The sequence below is a fragment of the Mustela putorius genome, unplaced genomic scaffold, assembly GCF_011764305.1.
Source record: "Mustela putorius furo isolate JIRA1106 unplaced genomic scaffold, ASM1176430v1.1 tig00000596_pilon_pilon_pilon, whole genome shotgun sequence".
NCBI lineage: Eukaryota > Metazoa > Chordata > Mammalia > Carnivora > Mustelidae > Mustela > Mustela putorius.
Window position 1 is genome coordinate 12,029,751 of NW_025421428.1, and position 22,876 is coordinate 12,052,626.

The following is a 22,876-nucleotide window of genomic DNA, read 5'->3' on the forward strand; positions in this document are numbered from 1 at the left end:
CCACATTGGGCTCCCTGCTCAGTGGGGAGTCTGCTTCTCTGCCTCTGTCCCTCCCCTCCTCATGTGCTTGTTCTCTCTCTCATCCATTCTCTCTCTCCAATAAAATCATTTTTAAAAAATCAAGTATGCAAAAAGTAGAGAAATATGGTCTATAATAATAAGAAAAATCAAATAGCTGAAATTGGTCCAGAAGTGACACAGATGATAAAATTAGTAGTCAAGAACTTCGAAGCCATGATTAAAACTGTAGTCTGTGTTCAAGAAGCTAGAAGAAAGACCACACACGTTACATCCTAGCATAGAAAGAACCAAAATCAAACTCGAGGTGAAAACTGTCATGTCTGAGATGGGAATCTTCCGGGTCAGACTAAGAAGATGTTGTCCACTTCAGAGGAAAGAACTAGTGAGATCAAAGACTTTAGCAATAGAAATGCCCAAAGTAAACCACACAAAGCGAGAAGACCGAAAAGGTTGGAACAGAGCACCAGCCAACGGGGATAACTTCAAGCAGCCGAATAATATGTGTAAATGCAAGTTCCCGAAAAAGAGAGGAGAGGTGGAGGGGGAAATTTGAAGGACATCAGAAATTGTATCTCCATGGGTAAGTCTGAAGACTTTGGAAGGGATTTTTCAAGTCTCTTGAGACAATAACAAACACCATGGCCTGAGCCGAAACCAAGAGTTGGACACCCAACCGACTGAGCCACCCGGGCGCCCCAACCCCTGTATTTTCCAAAAGAAGAAACCAGTCTAAGAAACCAGAAAAAGAAAAGTAAATGAAAAAGGAAATAATAAAGAACAGAGCCAAAATGATACAAAATAAGACAAGAAAAATAAGTGAAACTGTTCTTTGAAAAAAAATCAGTTAAATTAATAAACCTCTAGACGGACTAATCGGGGAAAGGAGAAGACACAAGTTACTAATGTCAGTGATGAGAAAGCTGACATCCTTACAAATTCTTCAGGTATTAAAGTGATAATCAGGATATTCTGAATATCCTTACTCGTTTCTTCAACTTAGATGAAGTAGACAATTTTCTTGAAAAGCACAAATCATCAAAGTTCACTCAAGAAGGAACAGAGAAAGAACCCTACAGTGATTAAAGAAATTGAATTTACCAAAACTTTCCCATAAAATAAATTCTAGATCCAAATAGCTTCCCCAGTGAGTTCTACCGAGTATTTAAGGAAGGAATAATACAATGACACACAAACTGTTCCAAAAAATTAAAGGGAATGGGGCACCTGGGTGGCTCAGTCATTAAGCATCTGCCTTCAGCTCAGGCCATGATCTCAGGTCCGGGGATCGAGCCCCGCATCGGGCTCTCTGCTCAGCGGGGAATCTACCTCTCCCTCTCCCTCTGCCTCTGCCCCCTGCTTGTGTGCTCTCACTCTCTCTCAAGTAAATGAATAAAAATCTTAAAAAAAAAAAGATGCTTAACCGACTGAGCCATCCAGGTGCCCCTAGATGTAAGAATTCTTAAAAGTTTAGTCATCTGATCCAGTACTGTATAAAAAGTGTATGCATAATGACCAAGTAGGATTTATTCTAGCAACTCAAGATTGGTTTAACATTTGAAAATCAATCAGTACAATTCACCACATTAACAGAGTAAGAAAAAAAATGATCATCTCGATAGATACAGAAAAGTCATTTGATAAAATCCAGTGTTTGTTCCTGACAAACTCTTGGCAAAACAGAAGGGGAAGGGGATTTTCTTGGCCCGATGAAAAGCACCTGGGAAGATCCTACTGTTGCCGTCACACGTGATGGCTCAAGAATGCCAGAAGCCAAGCCAGCCAAGAATGGCTGCTGTCACTGCTCCTATCTTTCCAGCACTGCACAGGAAGAGCTAGCCAATGTGCCAAGGCAAGAAAAATAAATAAAAGGCATCCAGATGGGCACCTGGGTGGCTTAGACGGTTAAGCATCTGCCTTTGGCTCAGGTCATGATCCCAGGGTCCTGGGATCGAGCCCCTCTATCAGGCTCCTTGCTCAATGGGGAGCCTGCTTCTCCCGCTCCCACTCCCCCTGCTTGTGCTCTCTCTCGCTATCTCTGTCTCTCTGTCTCTCTCTCTCATAAGCAAATAAAATCTTTTTTTAAAAGGGATCTAGATTAGAAAGGAAGAAATTAAACTTCATTCACAGGTAATATGAACACGATCTTTTGTTTTTGTTTTCGTAGCTGCTTCTGAATTTCCTGTGGAAATGCAAAGGACCCGGAAGAACCAAAACAACCTCAAAGAAGAAAAACAAAGTTGGAGGACGCGGTATGAGGCTACAGTATTTAGGACCACGTGATATTGTCAAGGTGAAGAGATCAAGTTATGCAAAGCCGTCCAGAAATAGATCCGCACCTATATGACTGATTGTTTACAAATGTGAAGAGGCAGTTCGGGGGAAATTCTCCGCAGGACCCATCTCTCTGGGTTCTCAGGCTGGATTTCACGACCCCCGTCCAGCTACACAGGAAGCGGGCAGGATTCAGAGCTTTCTAGGCTCCCTCGATACGGCAGCCCACCACGACTTCTCACACCGTCATTCCTATCGGATCAGCAGCTTCTTGGGAGCTGGGGGTAGGAATCCCCTCGTGCATCGGAAGGAGACAGAACCGGTCCCGGCGGCAGAGTCACTGTGGTGTGGTGCCCTCTGTCAAGAGGGCAGCTGCAGAGGCCGCGGCAGCCTCCCCTCGCTCACCTTTACAGGAAGCGGCAGGCTGTGTACAGGGAGATCCCTTCGCCTCACCGGTAGCAACCCCCGAAGTGCTGTGTTAGCGGCTCAGTCCGTGCTCTGCAGTGAAAGCCTGGTGCCCGGGGCCCAGACCTCGCCAGCTGCCAGGTGTATTCTCCGAGGCCCCGAGGTGCAGAACTCCTCACTAGGCAGAGGTTCCAGAAGAAGTCCCAAAGAGAGTTCATTTTCCATGGCCGACGGCCAGACCTGCAGCCTCACAAAGTGATCACAGAACAGCAGGGCAGGTGCCTCAGTAACTTGCGGGGACATCAGCTGGTGGCCAAGGGGAAGCGCCCTGGCCGCAGCCTCTGGGTCCCCCTCCTGCTCCCGGCCACATCTCTGGAAGAGCCGCATCCGGAATAAAGGACTGGGGAAGCCCGAGTTTACAGCCGCCCCCGAGGATACGGTAAAGAACCTTTTCCAGGCCCACCCTTAAATCCAGCGGCCCTACAACACCTCCCAGAACGCCTCCTCCTCCTCCTGCCTCCTTACTCGTGCCCGGAAATAACTTCATTTTATGGAAAAGAGCGTTTTCCAGATAAGTGAATTTTCCAGATGAGAAAAGTTCATCTCTTTAAGCACTTGGAATTTTATTATTTTAACCAGTAGGGAGGGAAGTCTTCCCAAATGACCCACACATGTTCTCTCTCACGCAGCTCTGTAACTGGCTGGCCTACGGGGACTCGCCGTGAGCAGCAGGGACCAGGCTGTATGAGGCCTCTGGGGCGTCGAGACCCACGGCCTCAGACGGACATGCCTTGAGAGTCGTAGCCGGCCTTGGAAAGGAAGCACACTGTGACACACGGCACACTGGGGGACCCTTGAGGACCTGACGTGCGGGGAAGTAAAGCGGTCACAAGACAAGTTGCGAGTCCACTGATAGGAGGCGCCTGGAGTCGTCAGATCCAGAGGGAGAAAGTAGAAAGGCGTCCACCGGGGTGCTGGGAGAGGAAAGCGGCTGTGCGGTGAGTGTTCCCGTCATACGAGAGGACAAAGTTCCAGAGACGGAGGGGGAGGACGGTGGCCCACCGGGTGTGAACGGCACAGCGTTGCACGCTGAAACATGGTTACCAAGGTCAATTCTGCCAGTGTCTTGTCACAAGTCATGATAAATAATAGACCAGTTAAGAACGCTGCTAATGTTCAGAGTAACCGTCAAGCCAAGGTGGCCGGCGGTGGAGATAGCAGTGACTCGGGGACCGCACCTCTAAGCTCTTCCGGATTGTTTCCAACAGCAGAGATTGAGATAAACGTTCACTGAGCCTTAAGCACCTGGTGGGAGAGGCCGAGCCCACGCACAGCTGGGCTGGCCCAGACTGTCAGCTCGGGCAGGGGCTGGCGTGAAGCAGCCCCCACGGGAGTGCTTGGGGCATCAACAGTCCCTGTCGGGCAGCCTTTCCCTGCCTCGCCCCCCCCACCCGCTTCCACACCTGAGCAGGGATGGGACCAAGGCTGGCCACAGTGCCCCTCGGTCCCACGGCACATGCAGCCTGGGGTGGAAAAAAATCTTTTTCTTTTTTTTTTTTTTAATTCATTTGACAGAGAGAGAGAGATCACGAGCACACAGAGAGGCAGGCAGAGAGAGAGAGAGAGGAGGAAGCAGGCTCCCCGCTGAGCAGAGAGCCGGATGAGGGGCTCGATCCCAGGCCCCTGAGATCATGACCTGAGCCGAAGGCAGAGGCTTTAACCCACTGAGCCACCCAGGTACCCCGGAAAAAGTTTTTTTAACATCTGGTCACAAGGTCAATAACAGCTAACAGCTGTGGCCTTGGGCTAAGACCCGGGCTTGCCAGTCCCCTGGAGTCCTCCCTCCCCACGAGGAGAGCACCATAGCCCCATCTTGCCGATGAGGAAACTGAGTTTCAGGGCCTTTCCAGCATTAATAGGTCAAATTTCTCTCATACTCACTGTGTCCCCAGAAGCCAGCCATCCTCCGGGACCCACTTCCGACCCTCCAGACCAGTCAGTCCCCCGCAGACTCATGGTCACAGACCACTTCCTGCCGGGGGCGGTAAGCTCCGAGCCGCGGCTTCTCCTGCGCCGGTCAAAGGGCCCCGTAGAGGAGATGGTCGGAAGTATGTACACATGTCAAAGATGAGGTGCCACGGCAGAGGGGAAGCCCTGAAAACACTGAGCTGAAGGACAGGCACCAGGCTCAGACTCCATTCCCACAAACTGTCCCGGGTAGGGCCATGGACGGAGACAGGAAGGAGATTGACAGTGGCTTAGGGCTGGGGCTTTGGGGATGATGATACCTGGTGGGTGCAGGGTTCCCCTTTGAGGTGATGCAAACATTCCAGAATTGACTGGGGTACTGGCCATGCAACTGTGTATATGCTACACCCCAACAGACAGTGCATTTTAAATGGGTGAGCTGTTCAGTGTGCGAGCGCTGGCTCGATACAGCCGTGGAAACTGCATGGAAATCCTCTTGTTTGGCTGGCTGGCCGGCACCAGTATGCATTCAGTGAGGGTCTAATGGTCCTGATAATCAGGCCAGTCGTCTGGTCGCTGTATGGAAGGAGGGGTGTCTCCGATCTCTCGCCAAAGCCCTGATCCAGTACGGTCGCCCTCGGGCAGCCCTGCGGGCAGGGTTCGCAGCTGCCTCGCATTGCTGGATGGGAGGTTGAGCGAGGTGTGCGTGTCCTGGCTTGTCGATCAGGAAACGCAGGCATGTGAGGTCAGGCAACCAGCCGACCTCACTCAGCAAGACAAGTGGCAGCCAGGAATAGCGCAGGGTTTCTAACTGCGTCTCACTTGCTGCAAATACCCAGCGCCGCCGCCCATCATCTGTCTGATTAAAAAGGGACCGTAAACTATGAAGCAGGACAGCGGCCCTTAAAGCTAAATTGGGCTCAGGCCGGTGCAGGAATGAATCCGGTCTCTGCCTTCCATTCTGCACAGAGCAGAGCAAAAGGCTCTTCCTGGGCCCATGTCGGTGGCGCAGGTTGGCCTCTCTGGACACGGGCACAGAGACGGAGCTCACTCGCTCAGATGGGTTTTCCTGCATTTAATAGTTTTCATCTTCCTGTGTCAGCCCTAGGCTAGGGGCCTTCCGCGTGGCAGTCCCAGAGGAGCGGAGACGGGCAGGCTGGTAGATGCGGAGTGTGGAGGGGGGTGGCTGGTGTAGCCAAAAGGCAGTGACCCAGCAAGGTCAAAGATGGCTGTTTGAAACCCGCCCAGTTCTGCAACCTCCCAGCTGAATGACCTCTAGCCTGTCCCGCGGCCCCTTCTAAGGGCCAGTTTCCTCATCTATGAAAGTTCCCGTTTTATTGTCATATGCACTCAGTGGGGGCAGGAAGGGCCCTCGAGACCTGGAGCGGGCTCTGCGTATGTGTCTTTGCCAGACTTGGTTATGGGGTAAGGGTTTGGGGTGGGTTCATTTGGATGCTGTGTGTGCACAGTAACCTGTTCCTACGTCCAATATTTGCCCTAATCCAAAGCCCGGACCCCAGCCAGGTGGGAAGCCCTGTCTTTGGGCCCCGCCGGGCAGGACAGATGATGACCAAGAGAGAAATCAAGCAGGAGCTAAAAAAGCACCTGGGGGGCCGATAGAAATGTCCCCAGACCTGCGAGTACCTCCAGCCATGGCCTCTGTGCGGTTCCCACCAAGCGATCTCCCAGCAGGTGGGGTTTCCTCTGTGGCCTTAAGACCTCACCGACAGGGAGCCCAAGTCCAGAGGTTGGACTGTCACCAGAAGTGACCAGAGGTGACAGGCAGGCTGTGTGCAGGGTCATGGCATGCCTGCTTCTCTCCAGCTTTGTGGGGCAGACGGGCCTGGCCCAGCCCCGACAGCCGGCTCTCCCAGGCCCTGCTCCGGCAGGGGACCTTGCGACAGCTGGCTCGAGTCTGGTGTCTGTGTCTCATCCCAGTCTGGGACTTCTAAATTTAACCTGCTATCAGCTTGAGAAGCGGGAGGGCTTCCACTGTGACTAAATGCCACTTGGAATCCTCTTCACTCAGGGCCACCCTCCTGGCACCTTCCCCTCCGGAACATTCCCCCCACTCCCAGCGCGCACCGCCGGCTGCACGTCCTTGGTGGCATATCGGCCCAAAGGCTCCGATGCCTGAGCAACTCTGGCTTTATCCTGGTGTGCTCCAGCTCAACTTTCTCCCGCCACTGGCCAGGCCCACAGCCCTGTTGTCCACGCGTGCACGTGGACACACACACACACACCTCATGCGCTCTCACAGGCAGAGCTCGGGAGCTGACACCACAGCTGAAACCACGACAGTGAGCTGTACCACCCATAAGCCATCTGGGTGGAGGGCGGCCAGCGGAGCCTGTTATGCAATTTCCTGCTTTGGTGTCTCAGACCCAGGAGACAGGATGCAGAGTGCCGTTGGGTTGTTGCAATGTGGAAAACCCAGAGAAGAAACCAAATCCCCAATGCCCACTGCAAATGGGGGCCCCTTGTCTTCCGCGGCGATGCCAGGCGGCCACCAGCAACCGTGGAAGATGAGCCCATGGCCTGCAGCCGACCAGGCAGCCCCTCCCCAAAGGGAATGAGCTGGACTCACTGTGGGCCTCAGGGAACTGACTGCTACACAGAACCTTCCAGTGTTGGGGTGGGGGAGGCATTTCCTGCCCGGGGAACCCAGAATGGACCGAGCCAAAGGCACACGGCCTTCTTAGTAGTCGTTGAGCTCCAAACGTATGCTCCGTAGCAACACGCCAGGACAGAGGGTATGTAGTGGTGAGGGTCTGGGCTTCAGGGCCAGGATTCAAACTGATCACAGGGTCTGATCGACTCTGCCTCTCCCCAGATGCAGGACCTTAAGAAGCTTCTTGACTTCTGCTGTCCCTCAGTTTCCTCATCTGTGAAATGGGGACCCTGAGAACACACGGGTTGTTCACACTTGGAAACCAAGCAGAACAGCGTGTGTTCACCGTGTCAGCTAAGAGGCAGCGACTTGGGGAATCCCCACTGTCCATACAGCGTAAACGGGGCTCAGAGGGGCTCAGCGTCTTACCCGACTCATGCACGTTGCCTTGACTCCATGGCCCACCTCCCACCTCCCGTCCTTCCATAAGAAAGTTCTCATTAGAGGAAAGTGTTTCCTACGAGGGCGCTAATTCCACGCCACCCCCTTTTGTCAGCCCCTGGCCGAGGGCAGGGCACCGGGCCATGTTCTAGACTGACACCGTCCTACAGCCGTTTCCCCGTGTGAAGACAGGTTCGTGGCCCCATGGCCAACGGAACGCTAACTCCCCCTTGTCACATGGGTTTCTCCTGTTTGCCAAAAGTCCAAGCTGCCCCCAAGTCTGGCCTCCACCTCAAGCCTGCCGTCCCTCCTCCGACCAGGGCACCAGCCAGGGGCACTCTTGGCAGGGACTTGAGGTCTCAGGGCCGCGGACGGCAGAGGGTGCGTGAACAAAGCCACCCCCCTCCAAGTACGCTCGCTCCCTTGGCCAGAACACAGGGCCACCAAGCCACACATGCGCCACCACTTCAGAAACACCTTAGAAACATCCAGAGCCTAGGCAGGCCTACTTTAAAATTACATTTTATTTCTCTTTGTGAATATTTGTTGTTTCTTTTTTAAAAAGGTTTTACATGTTCTTCAAGAGTCTCGCGGCTCCTGGTAAGTGCATTGGTTTGTTTTCACAGTACTCTCCGCGGCCGCAGACGGTCCTTATTGCTGGGGGAGTGTGTCCACGCCAGGGGAGCGGGACACCACAGGGACTGGGGACCCAGAGGAGAAGCCTGGGGTCTGTGCTCCTGACAGGGAGGAGGCCCAGGGACCAGACCCAAGGTCCTTGGCCGGACCTTTGGCCTCTCCAGGGTCTTTCCAGCCCCGTCTTCAGAAAGGCCAGGAAGGGCAGATCGGGGTGCCGGAGGGGTGGGGGAATCAAGGAGCAAGGCGAGCGGGGGCCCAGGCATGCGGTAGGCCCAGGGAGGCAGCCAGAGCAGCTTTGCCCCCTCCCCGTGGGCACAGCCGTGGTCCCGGGCAGGAGAGCTTGCTCACACGCAGCAGGTAGGTCTCGGGGGCGGGGAGGGACTCTGCCCCCGACAGCTCAGGACCACTCCTACTGTCCTCTCCTGCACCCGCTCCTCGCACAGTGAGACGACCCAGCCCAGCACCCGAACCCCAGCCTCCTGACCCCTCGCCCAGGGCCCTTCCTCCTTTTTTTTTAGTGCAAGAAAGACCTGAGTGCAGGGAAGGGCCGCTCCCTTAGGAGGCCAGGTCCTGTCCACGGCAGCGGGACGCCGTCAGCCTGACCCCCACCGGCCCTTCCCCAGAGGTAGAGCTGGGACCCATCGTCCCCCTCACTCGAGGCTGTGGCCTCTCTGGGTGACAGGGTCTCCGTACACACCAAGGGGAACAGACAGTTTCCAGGGGCAAGGCCCTGCACCTGACAAAGGGGTTCCCCAAGCAGCACGCTGGCGCCACATGCCTGCTTCGGGTCCAGCTGTCCCAGGATAGCCGTGGGCCTGCTGTCAGGAGCGGCGCGTGGGAGACACGCGGGACATTGAGCACCCCCGGAGTAAGTACAAGAGCAAGGTGCCCCGCAGCCTCCCACGCTGTCCCCGGGACTCCTAACAAGTGGCTCATCTGCAGCAGAAATGAATTATTTTTCTTTTCTGACGGTTTTCTGTGCTTGGGTCATACTAGTTTGAGTGCAGAGCCGGGTGCAGTAGCTGTGGGGGTTGGCAAGCTTGAAGGGGGGGGGTCCCCCGCAGCTCCTACAAGCAGCCTCCAAGGCAGACATTACCAAGAAAGCTTGGGGTCACTCAGGACCATCCTCGGACCCTGGAGGGCCCTGGACCTGAGGGACGGTGGCCCTCCAGACTGACCTCACTGTCCCAACCAGCCTCCAGAGCGGCCCCAATGCCTGTCAACCATGGCCCCATGTCACCCCCGTCAACCTAAGGCCCTGGTTTTCTTCCTTGAGGATAAGCAGCAGGGGGCAACCGCCTGATGGCCTCCCCGGCCTCCCCAGAACCAAGACCACCTATCCTTGGGTGCCGCCCCTGGGCAGCTTCCCCCCACCTCCAGTCCAACACTGGCACCCAGAGCCCACCTGCAGCTTCTCCCAAAGCGCCTGGGAGGGGCACCCCTGAGAAGGAGCCAGGAGGGAAGCTGCCTGCCTCGCTTATCTTCGAACTAAATCTGGCTCAAGGTGGCGGGTCCTCCAGGCGTCTGGGGCCAGCGGGGACAGAAAAGGCAAAGCAGCACAACACTTAGATGTGCCTGCGGAGCTGGGGGGTGCTGAGATGGCAGAGCCCAGGGCTCAACCCTCCCTCTCTCCGCCCAGATCCGCCCCAGGCAAGTTAAGGCTGCCGGAAGAGGGGAGCACGCGGCCCCAGCAGACCCCGCCCGTGGGGGGAGCGCAGGGACCTTCTCCCAGGGGTGGGGACGGGGCTTGCCACCCGAGCCTGAGAGAAGGGGCTCCTTAGGTGGTCGGTCTGGCTTCTGGTTGCGTTTCTGCTGGAAGGAAAGAATGGGCAGCTGGTTTGAGGTCTAAGTCTGTCCCCCGCCCCTCTGTCAAGACAGCCCGACAAGGGCCCGGGAGGCTCTCTCTCCTCCCTGCCCTGCCCCCTCCCTCGCCTCTAGCAGAAGATGAGCCGTCGTCAGTAGAAGAGAGATCCTGCTTTCTTTGTCTGGTTTGGGCTTTTTCCTTGAAATTCAGCTTAAGGCAAAAGTTTGGCAAAGCAAGTCTACGTAAGGCCGCGTCACGGAGGACGACGTGGGGAGCTGCCATAGGGGCCACCGCTCACAGACCAGCAGGAGCCGCCAGTCAGGGCCGTGACCAGCTCCACCGTCTCCTGCCCCTGAACCTCGTAAAAGAGGTGTTTAAAAAAAAGAAGAAGAAGAAGAACTGAAAAAGCAGTTGTTTCGGGAGTCTCGCAAGTGAATGACTGAAACTGCCAGGAAAGGAGACCCAAGGTGAAGGGGGGGGACGTGGGGTTGGGTGTCCCAGCCGGGCCTCCCCCTCCCCGAGAGGAAGCAGGTGCCAGGAGGGCTGGGGGAGCCATCCTGGGGCATGTGCACAGTGAGATCCGCCCGCTCGAGAAGGTAGAGTGGTTGCATTTTGCTGAATGACTGCAGAGTCCGTGGGTGTGCTTGGAGCGGGGTTATTATTTGCGTCTGGCCTCGCGGGGCGCCCTGGCTGTTACCGGTGCTTGGGTGGGATCACCACCAGCGGCTGCCCGTACTTGGGCCGCCACATGAGGACCTGAGCGTCGTTGGCATTGGGCTTGACCAGGGCGCTGGGCGGTATCGGCTCGTTCTTGCTCAGGATTTTGGGCTGGTCCTGGGCGATGGGCTCCCGCAGCCTGGCGCGCTGGCCCAGGGGCCGGTTGGGGTTCACCTCGATGCTCAGCTGCATGCGCCAGTGCAGCGTCTGTAAGATGATCATGTCATTGGTCGAGGTGTTGGTGGCCACCAGCCACGTGGTGAAGCTCTGGTCCCGGTAGATGTTGGTCAGCTTGGCCACGTTGCTCTCACTGACAGGCACGGCCCACGTGACGCTGGGATAGAAGTTGTCGTTCATGCTGATGATGAACTTGGAGTCTCTCTTGGTGGGGCCCACGATGGTGCACGTCTCCGTGGTGTTGCCGTACCAAGGGTAGTTCACCCCGTCTGAGTCACTGATGGCCTCGATCTTGCCCTCCTGGAGGTCCGGGAGCTCCCAGCTGGACCTGAGGACAGGAAGGCCAGTTCACTCAATCAGCCACGCACGAGGCTGCGTCCCCCCGCCCCCTGGGGTGGGGGCACAGGGACAGGCGATGCACAGACATCCACCATCAACATCTGGGCTCCCCCAGACACAGCCCGCTTCAAAGCCACATCCTGTTCTCCTGCATCCTCTCCAACTAGTCATCATAATGTTGCTGTAATACCCCTCAGACAGAAGAGGACACCAGCCTGTTTCCCGTGTGGCTGGGGGCACAGTGGCACCCGGGGAGCCCCTACCTTGGACACTCATCAACAATCGTGTCCATCCCGCCAGACAGATAAAGACAGCGAAGCCAGGGCCAGGGGGCTTTTTCCCCGGCAGTGGGGCCTGGGACCCAGGCAGCCTGACTTCATCCAGTGCCGTTTTCACCTGAGCACCTGTAATACCGAAGCTCAGGACCCTCCGCCCCCAGATTTCTGCACAACGGGGTAAGCCAGCAGCGCCCCCCCGGGATACAGTACTTGATACGGTACAAAATGCACTCCCGTTCACAGCAGGATCATTCGCTGTGGCCAAAAGATGAGAGACCCACGTGTCCCTCGGCAGGAGAATCGATAAACAAAATGGGGTCCATCCACATGCTGGACTATTACTCAGCCCTAAAAAGGAAGTGTTGCAACATAGATAAACCCTGAAGACATCATCCTGGGTAAACTGAGTCAGACACAAACCGGTAAATACTATATGATTCCACGTGTAGGAGGCCCCTAGTGTGGTCAAATTCATAGAAACAGAAAGCAGAACAGCGATTGCCAGAGGGAGGGGCAGGGAGTCAGCGTTTCACGGACACAGCGTTCCAGGCAGAGAAGACGGAAAAGTTCTGGAAACAGACGCACAACGATGTGGATGTGCCTAATGCCACTGAACTCAAAAACGGGGGAAATGGCCGATATCGTTAGGTGTGGCTTCTCGTTATAAAGAGAAGCCCTCCTCTACCCAAACGTGTCATTTAATGTCAGCCGTTAGCAAATTTGGGGCCACTCCGGGAGGGATGAATAGGAATGCGATGTTGCTAATTTTCCTGTTTACTTCCCTTCTGTTTTGAGTTTATTCCACTGAAAAAGTCACAAATTAGGGTAACACCTGCCTACTAGGCCACCTCCTGCCTGGGGCCCTGAGCTCATCAAAGTCCCAGGGAACTAGGGCAGCAGCTCAGACGACCTCCCATTTCTGAGGTCCCCATCAGTCCCCAAGAGCCACCAGGCCACAGCAGCCGCGGGTGGGTGGTAGCAGGCCTGGGGCTACCAGCTCCCCTCTTAGGTGGGTACCGTGGGCCAGAGAAGGAGTTTACGGTCCTTGTCCTGGATTTCTCAGAAGCCCGTGCCTTTGCCCCACGTGTGCTCAGGTGCCCGGAAGGCACCCATTCTGTCCTCTCACAGTGGCTCTACCAGCTTGCAAAAGGGTTGTTTTCAAAGGTAGAAAATAGGGCAGCTGCTTGGTTCAGACAGTACAGCATCTGACTCTTGACCTCAGCTTAGGTCTTGATCTCAGGGTCCTAAGTTCAAGCCTCAAGTTGGGCTCCATGTGGGGCCTACTTGATCATAATCAATCATAATCATAATTAAAAAGGAGAGAGTAAATTTGCAAAAGGAACTTTGCTCTTCCGTGGTCCCCTTTCACTGCCCAAGAGCTGGCTTGTTTCGAGGGAGGGGGACTCGGCAGCAGAATGGCCCCTTCGCCCAGCCTCAGATTTGCTTCCCCCTCCCACCCCCAGATGCCCGCCGTGGCTCAGTCACGGGCAGGTGACAGTCCTCGTGAGCTGACAGACAGCCGTGTCTCATGTGAGCTATTACTCAGAACCAAGTCCTGAGGCATCTGCCTTCAAATCATCAGAGGCCAGCACAGACTGCCCGGGGTCCCGGTCCCCGCCCCTCCCCCTCGCCAGGTGGTGGAAGGGAACTTCCGGGAGACGCAGACCAGCCTGGACCCAGCCTCAGTCCAGCCACCAGCTCTGATTGGTACAAATCTCCGATCATCCGTTTTCCCATCAGTCAACTGTGGATAATCCTCCCCACCTTGCAAGATTTTTTTTGATTCTTAAGCGAGTCACTCTACAGGGCAGTACATGGAAGCTCCTGGAAGCCATGTGCAGGAGGCGTTCAGAGGTGTGCGGCCCTGACTGACCTGAAGCTCTCTGACCCCAGTTACAGTTTGGGGATGACACATTCTCCGAAGGGAACGAACTCCATGCAGTCACTGTCTCCTCTGAGATTCCGTTTGCTCTGGAATGACCTTGGACTTCGTGGCAGACCCTCAGCTCTTTCCTCCACAGCACGGAGGGGCAGGCTGGGACCCCAGCCCTGCACACGCTGAACCTCTTCCTTTCTGCACAGCAGAGATGCCGTAGGGAGGCCACTGCAAGGGGCAAGCCGGCCTCCCAGGACCGCTCGAGCACACAAGTGCCTGGCCGGTGGGTCGACTGGGAGTAGAGACATCTTGTGGACAGGCCCGTGTCGATTGGGAGTAGAGACATCTTGTGGACAGGCCCGTGTCCACGTTTGCACACGAGCAGAAGACACTGGTCTCCCTTGTGTCTACCCCCTTGATCAGTTCACTGGCTTCTGCTGGTCTTCAGGGCATGACCAGCCAGAGAACGTGTGGGACCCAGTACAAGCAAAACTCAAGATCTCCTGTTCAAAAATGGAAGAATTTCAACATGGCATCAGCAGAGCACTGAACCGTGCGCGGGGCATTCCAGATCATGGGCCCAGGGCAGCCATGCAGTCTGCACACCAGGAAACTGCCCTGGTGCCACCTGTCACACACCTGCCCTCGTCCTCGTAAGTGTGTGAATCCAAAGGACAGCAGGCTAGTCCAGGCTTGAAGCTGGACTTTGGAACCCTCTGGGATCCCCTCAAATCACATCTGAATCAGACTCCTCAGCTTCCTTCACGCCTCATCCATCAATTCACCAAACGTTTGCAGAGCACCCATTATCAGTGTTTGCAGAGCACCTGCCACTGGAGGGCCCCACATCCTCTGGCCACCTGGCACCATCCTTGACTCTCCCTCTCACCTCTGAACGTCCCCCTTCCTTTTGCCTTCACGCTGGCCAGGACCTCCGCCTAGGTCTCCCAGCCTCTACTCCTGCCTCCTACAGTATTCCCCAGGAGCCTACGTGATTTTCTAAAAAAACAAATCTGCTCACACCATCCCTGCCTGCAACCCTGATAAACCTGCCATGACTCCTCATGGCCCTTAAAGCCGATGTAGTCAAAGCTCAGGACCCCTCCCGGTGGAGTGCACGCACATCCACGCCCTCCCCAGGCTCCAGAACCAACCCCCAGGCGCTCCTGCTTGTGCACTGTCTCACCCAGAGCAGGTGCCCCTGAAACAACCCCTCCCAGCACAGGCCATGCCGGCAACAGCGGTCATGTTCCCCACGCCTGTCCCCCGTGTATACAGGTCAATGCAGTGCTTCTCCTCAACTACCCTGGGGCCAAGACCAGGGGCACTTGATGGAAGAGGCTTGGAGACAGGAGACCCCTCGCTCAAGGTGACGCAACCACAGGGCCACCAGGCCGGGATCCACAGCTGCAGTGAGCTGGTCCCCAGCAGCTGCCAACAGACCCTCACTCAACACGTGCACACGCACAGAGCCCTGCCCGGCGTGCGCACACACACACACGCTCTGAGCACCATGACTGCCGGAGAACATGAGTCTGACGGGTCATAGAAAAGCCTTCCGTGGGGGCGCCTGCATGGCTCCATCCGGTAAGTATCTGACTCTGGGATTCGGCTCAGGTCATGATCGCAGGGTCCTGGCATGGAGCCCCGCGTCAGGTTCTGCACTCAGCAGGGAGCCCCTCTCTCTCCCTCTGCCCCTCCCCATCCGTCATGTGTGCATTCTCTCTCCAATAAGTAAATCTTAAAAAAAAAAAAAAAGAAAGAAAAGAAAAGCCTTCCCTAGAGCCGGGGGGGGGGGGTGCTGTGCTGAGGGGCAGGGGTGGAGGCTGGGGAGCATCACCCTGGACTGGCCCAAGGCAAAGGCCTCTCAGTGGAGGGTGAAGGCACCCAGGGATGCCCAGGGCAGCATCTTGGGAGGGAAGGGGAGACCTGAGCCTTGTGTGACCTTGGAAGACAGCAGCACGCCGCTCCCCGTGGCTCTAGGAACAGCCCTGGTCCGTGCCAGGTAGGGGCGGTGAGCCTGGGCCCAGCAGGGCTGGCCCCTCGTGCCCTGGGGCTCCCCACCTCTCCCAGGGCTCCCGCCGCATTTTGAGTTCTGGACCCCAGAGCCAGACTGGACTGGCTCAGCCCTGAGCGTCAGAGCCGAGTTTCCAAACTCCACATCTCTGTTCATCTCGATCCTGTCCACGAATCTCCTATATTATTATTCACTCAAATTTTTTCCTTAAAATCCATCATTTTTTAAAAACTACATTGAGTTTTTCCTAAGAAACACACCAAAATAACATGTTGGGTAGGCTAGATATATTTTTTTTCCCTGATATACATTAAAATAACTATGTTGCTTTACATCCAAGTTATACTTAGGCTTAACCGAGTTCACTTAAATATTATTTCACATCCCACAACTGATGTCCGGCCGACACTCTGAGAGCCTCGTTTACAAACAAGGATTTGAGGCTTGAGGGCAAGAGGGCTGTCTGCACCAAGGCTTTTCTGCCCACGCTGGTCTCCGGGCCTCAGATGGGTCACACGGGCTCTCAGGCCTTATCTTCCCCCACTCCCAGTCTTACACGTTTCACAGTTCCGTACCATTTGCAAAGAGTTCAAATTCTGTAAAAGTTTGCAACCAGGAGCCCAGTTTCCTGACTTCTGCCCCACGAGGACCCCCACAGGGCTGGCCCCTTCCCTCCAAGCGCCTGCTCTCCAACAAAGGGTCTGGAGGAGTCCCCCCTTCCTGCCTGCTCCTAGGGTTTCCCCCAAACAAAAACCCCACTCCTCCTGGGGCCCAGCCCCCCTCTGTGTCCAGGCCATAGCCCGGGTCCCCCAGAAAGGACCAACAGTGCCTGTCTGATTTGAGTTCTTAGTTACAAAAGCTGTGCTCTATTTTTTTTTTTTTTAAGATTTTATTTATTTATTTGAGAGCGAGAGAGAGCACCAGCAGGGCAGAGGGGGAGAGAGAAGCAGATTCCCCACTGAGCAGGGCCTGACATCCGAGACCATGACCTGAGCTGAAGGCAGACGCTTGACTGACTGAGCCACCCAGGTGCCCCAAAAGCGGTGCTTTTCTTAAAAAAAAAAAAAAAAAAAAAAGTCAAAAAGAGTATGAAGTAAGAAACCAACGCCGCGTCTCCCATGCCTCCCCCCACCTCCCTGAGGTTACTCCCCACATTACACTTGGGTAAACACCCTTCTAGACCTTTCTCTGGACAGACACGCAGCACACATCGCCACTCACAGTGTTTTCTTTTTAACAAAGTGGGGCTGGCTCCTGCCCTGCGTATTTTACAACTTCTGTAAGAAAACGCCCCACGAGGACCGTTTCCCCCATGGCGACACCCCCGGCCTGGCCTCCTGGGCAGTACCCGCGTTGGCAGACCACGCTCGCCCTCCCCACCGACGGCCACCAGAGCCGCTCCTGGCACTTTGTGGGCGTTTTCAACCTCGTATACATCCTTACGCCCTGGCTCTTCCGTTCATCGTTTGGCAATTTTTTTTTTTTTTTTTTTTTTTAGGTCAGGAGATTTTTTTTTTTTTTTTTTTTGTCCGCCTACTATATGTCAGGCACCGGGCCAGGTGCTCCAAGTCTCTGTAAGACCAACTCCACGAGCAGAACTGCATGAAGGACGCGTATATTTGAAATTGTCAGAGATCCAGCCAAACCCACCTTCCAGAAGCTGCCGACCTCGTGCCCCTCCAACAGCGAGTGAGGCCGTCCACTTGCCACCACCCCCACCCCGCCCCCACCACCGACCCCAACACGGGGCATTAGGGATCAGTTTCGTTTCTACCTGGATCTGATCAGCAAACAACCAAGGATCTCCGGATTTAATTTGTTATTTCCCCGATCACTGTGGCGGCTGGGTCCCCCCGTGCACGTCTCCGGGGGCAGCCGGCTTTTGTTTTCGGGACTCGGAAGGGGAGGGTTGGAGCCGTCGCTTGGCTAGGGCCGGTCCACGGGGAGCTCTCTTTGGGCCAGGCAGCCCCCCCCCCCGGCCACCGCCACTTCCTCCCACCCCAAAGCCTGGAAACAAGGACTTCCCTCTCCCACCCGAGCCGCCCTCGCCTCCGCCAGGGCCCGGCAGATGGGGGAGGCCACCTTCCGGTCCCAGAGAGGAAGCTTCGTCCTCGATTGTTCTGTGCGGGGCCCGCGGCTGCAGGAAGAGGCCACGTGGTCCCCCACTGGAGCAGAGCAAGCCCCCTTGTGTCAAAGGCGGTTTCCTCATCCTAAAACGAGGACCCCAAGAGGTCCTGGGGAGAAAAGAGAGGAAGGGGAGCCGGGACGGGTGTGCACATGGCCCAGCTCCAGCGTCCCCCCTCCGCCTGAAGCCTCAGTCCCCAGCCCCGCCACCCCTGCCCGGCCCCTTCCCACCAGCCTCCCGCAGCCCTGACGGCAGGTGCCATCGCATGCTCTGGCTGGAAAGACCCCCCAACCCCCGCCAGCAGGTCTCCTCACTTGAGGCTCCCACGCTGTAAGCGGGTCCGCGAAACCCAGCCCAGAAGAGAGCACAGCTCTACGAGAGCCATCTTTCTGCGGACGCGGCCAGGGACCGCAGGATCACCAGTGAACTCGTAGCAGCTCCGCCACGGACAGGGCCACTGATCAGGTGCGTGGAATGCACCAGGCACTGTGCTGAGCTCCTACGGCGCATCTCCTCCCAACACCTGGGGAGGGAAGGACCCTTCTCCCCATCTCAAAGAGGGGGACAGAGAGGCTCAGAAAGGTTAAGAGACCGGCCCCAAGTTCGCAGCTGGGCTAGGGCGTGGGCAGGGAGCACTGGCCGCCCACAGAGACCCTCTCTCTTGAGCTCTTCCTCCCCTAGCCCCCAACCAGCCCTGGGCCTCAGCCACGCCCCAGCTTCCCTGGGGGCCCCCGGGGAGGGCAAGCTGGGGACAACATAAAGCGTCTCCCACACAGGCTAGAAATTGTGACTTGTCACGTCGAAGGCTGTGCTGGCTGACAGGTGGCGGTTGAGGAATCGTGGAGGAGGGGGCTGTGGAGGCAGGTGTCTCCAACAGTTTGGGGGAGGTGGCTTTTAAAGCAGTGTGGGTGGGTCGAAAACCATATAGAACCCTGCGAAGCTGGCACGGAGAGACGCTGCCGTCCGTAGGAGTCGGTGTTCGACTGAGGCGTTCCAATTCAAACGGTTCAAACCCGGGTGTCATTCTAAAAAGTTCTCCCGGATTAGAGATTAATTTTAAGCAGGGATAACGTGCAGGGGTATTCTGGGTTTTGCTTAAGTATTTGGAATTAATATTTTGGATTCAAGCCCGTTTGTAAAGGGACAGAAGCCCTACCCTTGACCTTTGCCTCTGGGCTGCTCTGACCCCAGGCCACGAAGGCCCAGAGTGTGGGTTTCATTTGAAGTATTCACTTGTGAGGGTCTCGGCCAGTGGTTCTCGGTCAGGGGTGACTCTGCACCCCTCCCAGGGACATCGGGCAAGGTCCACAGACAGCTTGATCGTCCGGCGGGGGCGGAATTCTCTGGCACCAAGTAGGCAGAGTCTAGGGAAGCATCCCACGCCCCACAGTGCACAGGACGGGGGCAGCTGTGGCCCGCCCGTGTCTCTGCACAGTCCCTCCTGACCACCCCTCGCTTTCTGCATTGTCACGGGGCTCAAAAAGACGAAAAAGCATCCTTTGGGGTTGGAGAGATCGCACCTAAAATGCTTCCGTTTGCACTGGAGAAGGAGCAGACACTGGGCTCTCTCTAAACGAGGCCTTCTCATTTCCAGAGCGCCCGGGTCGAATACAGAGCTCTGCCCACGGATCAGAGGAGCCCCGCGCTCGGTCATTCCACTTTTTAATACGATTCGGCCGGTGAGTCCTAAGTGGGGCTGCTTCCAACTCAGCGTCACAGCCACAGGGCGGTCACCTAGACCTGTCCTCTCTCGGGGCCCTCAGAGCCGCCTGCGGGGACTTCTTTCCCTATCCCAACAGCTGACACACAGCACCAGGGGACCAGCCAGGGCCCAGAGCCAGGGTGGTCGGCTGTTCTGGCCCTGGGCCTGAGCGCAGGAGGGGTTGCGGCACACAGGCTCTGCCTTCTCTGCGGGGCTGGTCGTGCCCCAGCTGGGAGTTCAGGCCCAGGGAGGATGGGTGCAGGGGACACAGGCCCCCTCCATCCTGTAAGAGGTGCCCCAGGGAGGGGAGGATACTAAGGGAAACAAGTGGAGAGCGAGGAAAACGGCCTTCAACCTCTGAAAACGCAAATCATCCGTGACTTGCACTATTTTTAAATTTTTAAAAGTCAGGGAGTGGGCGCTGTGTAAAAGACGGAGACCTGGGCTCAGGAGAAACTTCGGGACCGCGGGAAGTCTGCATCACTCTGAATTCTGCAGCCTCGGCCGCGGTTCTCCGCGGGCGCAGCCCCGCAGCGGAGAGGATGGTCACGGTAACAATGTCAAAGACAACAACCCTGGGCCTGGCACCGTGCCGACCGCTCGACAAACGTCACCTCCCGTGATTCTCGCAGTAAGCCGCGGGGCAAGGACTGTGACCCGCCCGGTTTGCAGACAAGGAAACCGAGGGCCAGAGTGGCTCAGATCACAGCCTGGAAAGTGCAGAGCCTGGACTCCCGCCCAGGCCCGCTCGACCGCAGCTAGGTGTGCACCGGGCGCTTCTAACCAGGAAGCAAGGACTGGCACGGAAAGGTTAAGTCATCTCGGGTCTCCGGCCTCAGGCCTACCTCCAGCAATAGTGCCTAGAAGGACGAGGAGCCACCAGAGGGAGGCTTCCAGGCCTTGCGCACACACCGGGAGGCGGACCCCAGCCAGGCCGGCCCCTCCCCGCAGCACACCGTGGTGTCGGCCTCAACTCAGCGCCCCGGTCCTCCCGCAAGTCCTCCCTCCTGGCACTCTCACCTTCCCACGTTCCGCGAGTCCCTCTGCCTTCCCCTCCACTTCCAAGGAAGAAGACAGGCTTTCCCTAAAACCCCTAGAAAAACCTGTGTCTTGTCCGTCCTCCCAGACCCTTTACAAAGTCCCAGAAGACTTCCGGTTTAAGGCTTCCTAGGAGAGTCCACACCGAGGAGCTAAGAATGTTTCCCTCCTTGCCGTGGGAAGTCAGCGCCCTGCCTTGGTTAACAGCCACTTTTGAGAATCAAAAGGCTTCGGGTGTAGACATCAGTTTGACGGAGGAACGTGCCCCCCCCCACCTCTATGGGGCGGTCCCGGTCACCCCCCCCCACCCTTTGCCACCTTCCTCCTGTCTCCCTTCCAACTTCAGGGATGCCCCGGGAGTTGTTCAGTGGAAAAGCGACAAGATCCGGGGTCCCACCACCCTCCATCCCCTCCTCACCCCCTCTAATTTTGGCGGGGGGTTGTGTGCCAGGATGTCCTGAAATCAGCAAAAAGGTCCAACCCCCAGGGACCCCCCTGCTCCGCTCCTCCCTGGCAGAACTGGGAAGCAGGGTGCGCGGGGTGGCAGGCTGCCCTCAGGGCCTGCCTAGCTCCCTCTGAGGGACCTCGTGCTCCGAAAGAGCTATTTTCACCGCCGTATCTCAGGGCGGCCCTGAAAGCTGAGTTGGTTTCCTTTCTACTGGTACTCTTTCCAGAATGGGGATGACCATCTCTGCGGCCAGAGAACAGAGCAGAAAAGTAGACCCAGGTTCCGCGTGGCCCGCACCAAGACGTGCATTGTCCTGGGAACATTCTGGAGACCAAGCTGGAGAGAAGCAGCCAGTGTTAGGGCCCCTCTGGAGCCTTCGGGACACTGACAGGGGATGTCTACATACAGCGGCCTTCTGCCTCGGGGAGAGAAACACGCTACTCCATGAAGCAAACTAGGTTTCTAAAACTAGCCATCCTCTCCAACAAAACACCGTAGGAACTGCAAAGCCTTCCCCCAGGCCCTCACGCACCTCTGAAAACACTGCAGAGACAAGTTCAAGCCCAGCACAAAGCTCGATACAAATAACCACGGAGGCATCCAAGGGCCCCATTCCCCTCCAGAGTATGGGCCACAGGTGCCTCCCAAGGAGGCCTGAGCCGGGGGGGTGGGGGGCGGCAAGCCTCAGCCTTTCTCATGGCGCCGGGACAGCACGCTTGTCAGATTTGCCAAAGAGACGCCTGGTGGAATGCGCCTCTACAAATGGGCCTCTTACAGGCAACGACACAGGAACCCCAGGGGCCGGTGACACAGGGAGGAAAGGTCCCAGAGCCATGACCCCAACCCAAATCGACAGGCAAGCCGTTGAGAGCACCAGGCCAAGAGGGAGGACTCAGAGGCCGCTTCCGTACCTGCCTGAAGCTTCCCCTCTGGCCCCAGCTCCCACCCCAGACCCTCAAGCTCCCCAGCCTGAGCCGCACCCCCAGCACCCGCCCCTGGCCGTACTCACATGCCCTGCTCCCCGTACTGGTTGTAGAACTCCATGTGGCTGCACGCCTGAATCCAGCCCACGATCCAGGTCTCTTTCTTGGGGATGGGCGGCATGACCACCTGGGCTGAGGCACGGAAGTGGGGTGTCCGGTAGCGGAGCACCACGCTGGAGGACTCGTCGATGCTGGTGGGGATGGGGTCGATCGAGGCTTTCACATCGATCACGGTGATACCTTCCCGGAAGACTCTGGCTTTGCCCCCGATGCTCTGAATACAGCCCATGGCACACAGTACCGCTCGGATCTCCAGGGAGGGCCAGCAGTCCCAGAGGAAACTGGGCATTGAAAGGATGGAGGCGGCCCGACCCAGTGCAGACGGTACTGCTCTGCGACCTCAGATCTCAAGACCGATATCCATAGGATAGAAAATTCACTGAGTACAGGGTCTTTGCATATCACTCTCTCCGGCCCGTTTATAAATAAGGATTTTGCTGCATTTCAAGAGCCCTGGGTTCTCTCTTCTGCTAGCAGTGGACAAAAATCACCGATATTCTTTGGGTTAAAAAAAGGAAAGTTTGGAGGCTAATGGACAATCATGTTGTTCAGACATGCAGCCCTTCCGTGCCTCACACGCGGGGAACGCAGCTCCGAGACGCTCCTGAAGTCTTGGGGCGAAGAAGGCGGAGGCCGGCAGACACATCAAAGAGGAAGGCTCGTCCCCTGCGCGGTGCGGCCCCGCTCGCTGCAGAAGTCCGGCTTCCTGCCCTTCTGCCTTCCGCACGCGCTCGCGCGGGCCACACGCACCGGCCGCTCGCCCAACGGGGCCGGATCAATGGAAGAGCAGTTTCTGTTCGAGCGCGGAGGCCGGGGCGCCCTCGGGGGCGAGCGCCGACCCGCGGCTTCCAGGAGGCGAGCGCCGGGCTCCGGCCGCCCGCGGGGTCCCCGAGGAGCGCGGCGCGGGTCCCGGTCGGCGCCCACTCGCGGGCGCGGGCCGACGCCCCCACGCGGGCGCG

The 22,876-nt window shown here is 56.8% G+C and overlaps 1 protein-coding gene and 1 long non-coding RNA gene across 3 annotated transcripts; one reads left to right on the forward strand and one right to left on the reverse strand.

Annotated features, from left to right (window-relative positions):
- The first annotated feature begins 117 nt into the window (after positions 1 to 117).
- LOC123392789 lies at positions 118 to 9,450 on the forward strand. 2 transcript variants are annotated; one of them, XR_006607455.1, is made up of 4 exons: positions 120 to 601; positions 2,186 to 3,136; positions 3,387 to 3,695; positions 8,283 to 9,450. It is a non-coding gene; the product is annotated as an uncharacterized LOC123392789 (long non-coding RNA). The 2 variants fall into 2 exon arrangements; XR_006607456.1 differs by having other exon boundaries at positions 118 to 601; positions 2,186 to 3,695.
- On the reverse strand, positions 8,224 to 22,795 carry FAM78A (family with sequence similarity 78 member A). The gene is made up of 2 exons (XM_004757098.2): positions 21,884 to 22,795; positions 8,224 to 11,379 (listed from the first exon to the last, which is right to left on the reverse strand). Exons 1-2 carry the CDS (start codon positions 22,204 to 22,206, stop codon positions 10,851 to 10,853), a joined length of 852 nt encoding a protein of 283 aa, XP_004757155.1. The 5' UTR covers positions 22,207 to 22,795; the 3' UTR covers positions 8,224 to 10,850.
- Positions 22,796 to 22,876: the final 81 nt, after the last annotated feature.

What these genes read in the sequence shown, in the direction of transcription:
- FAM78A (XM_004757098.2), bottom strand. Translation starts at nt 22,206, where the DNA reads ATGCCCAGTTTCCTCTGGGACTGCTGGCCCTCCCTGGAGATCCGAGCG. An exon ending in CAGTACGGGGAGCAGGGCAT is followed by an intron (nt 11,380 to 21,883) that starts GTGAGTACGGCC and finishes TCCTGTCCTCAG; the next exon opens with GTCCAGCTGGGAGCTCCCGG.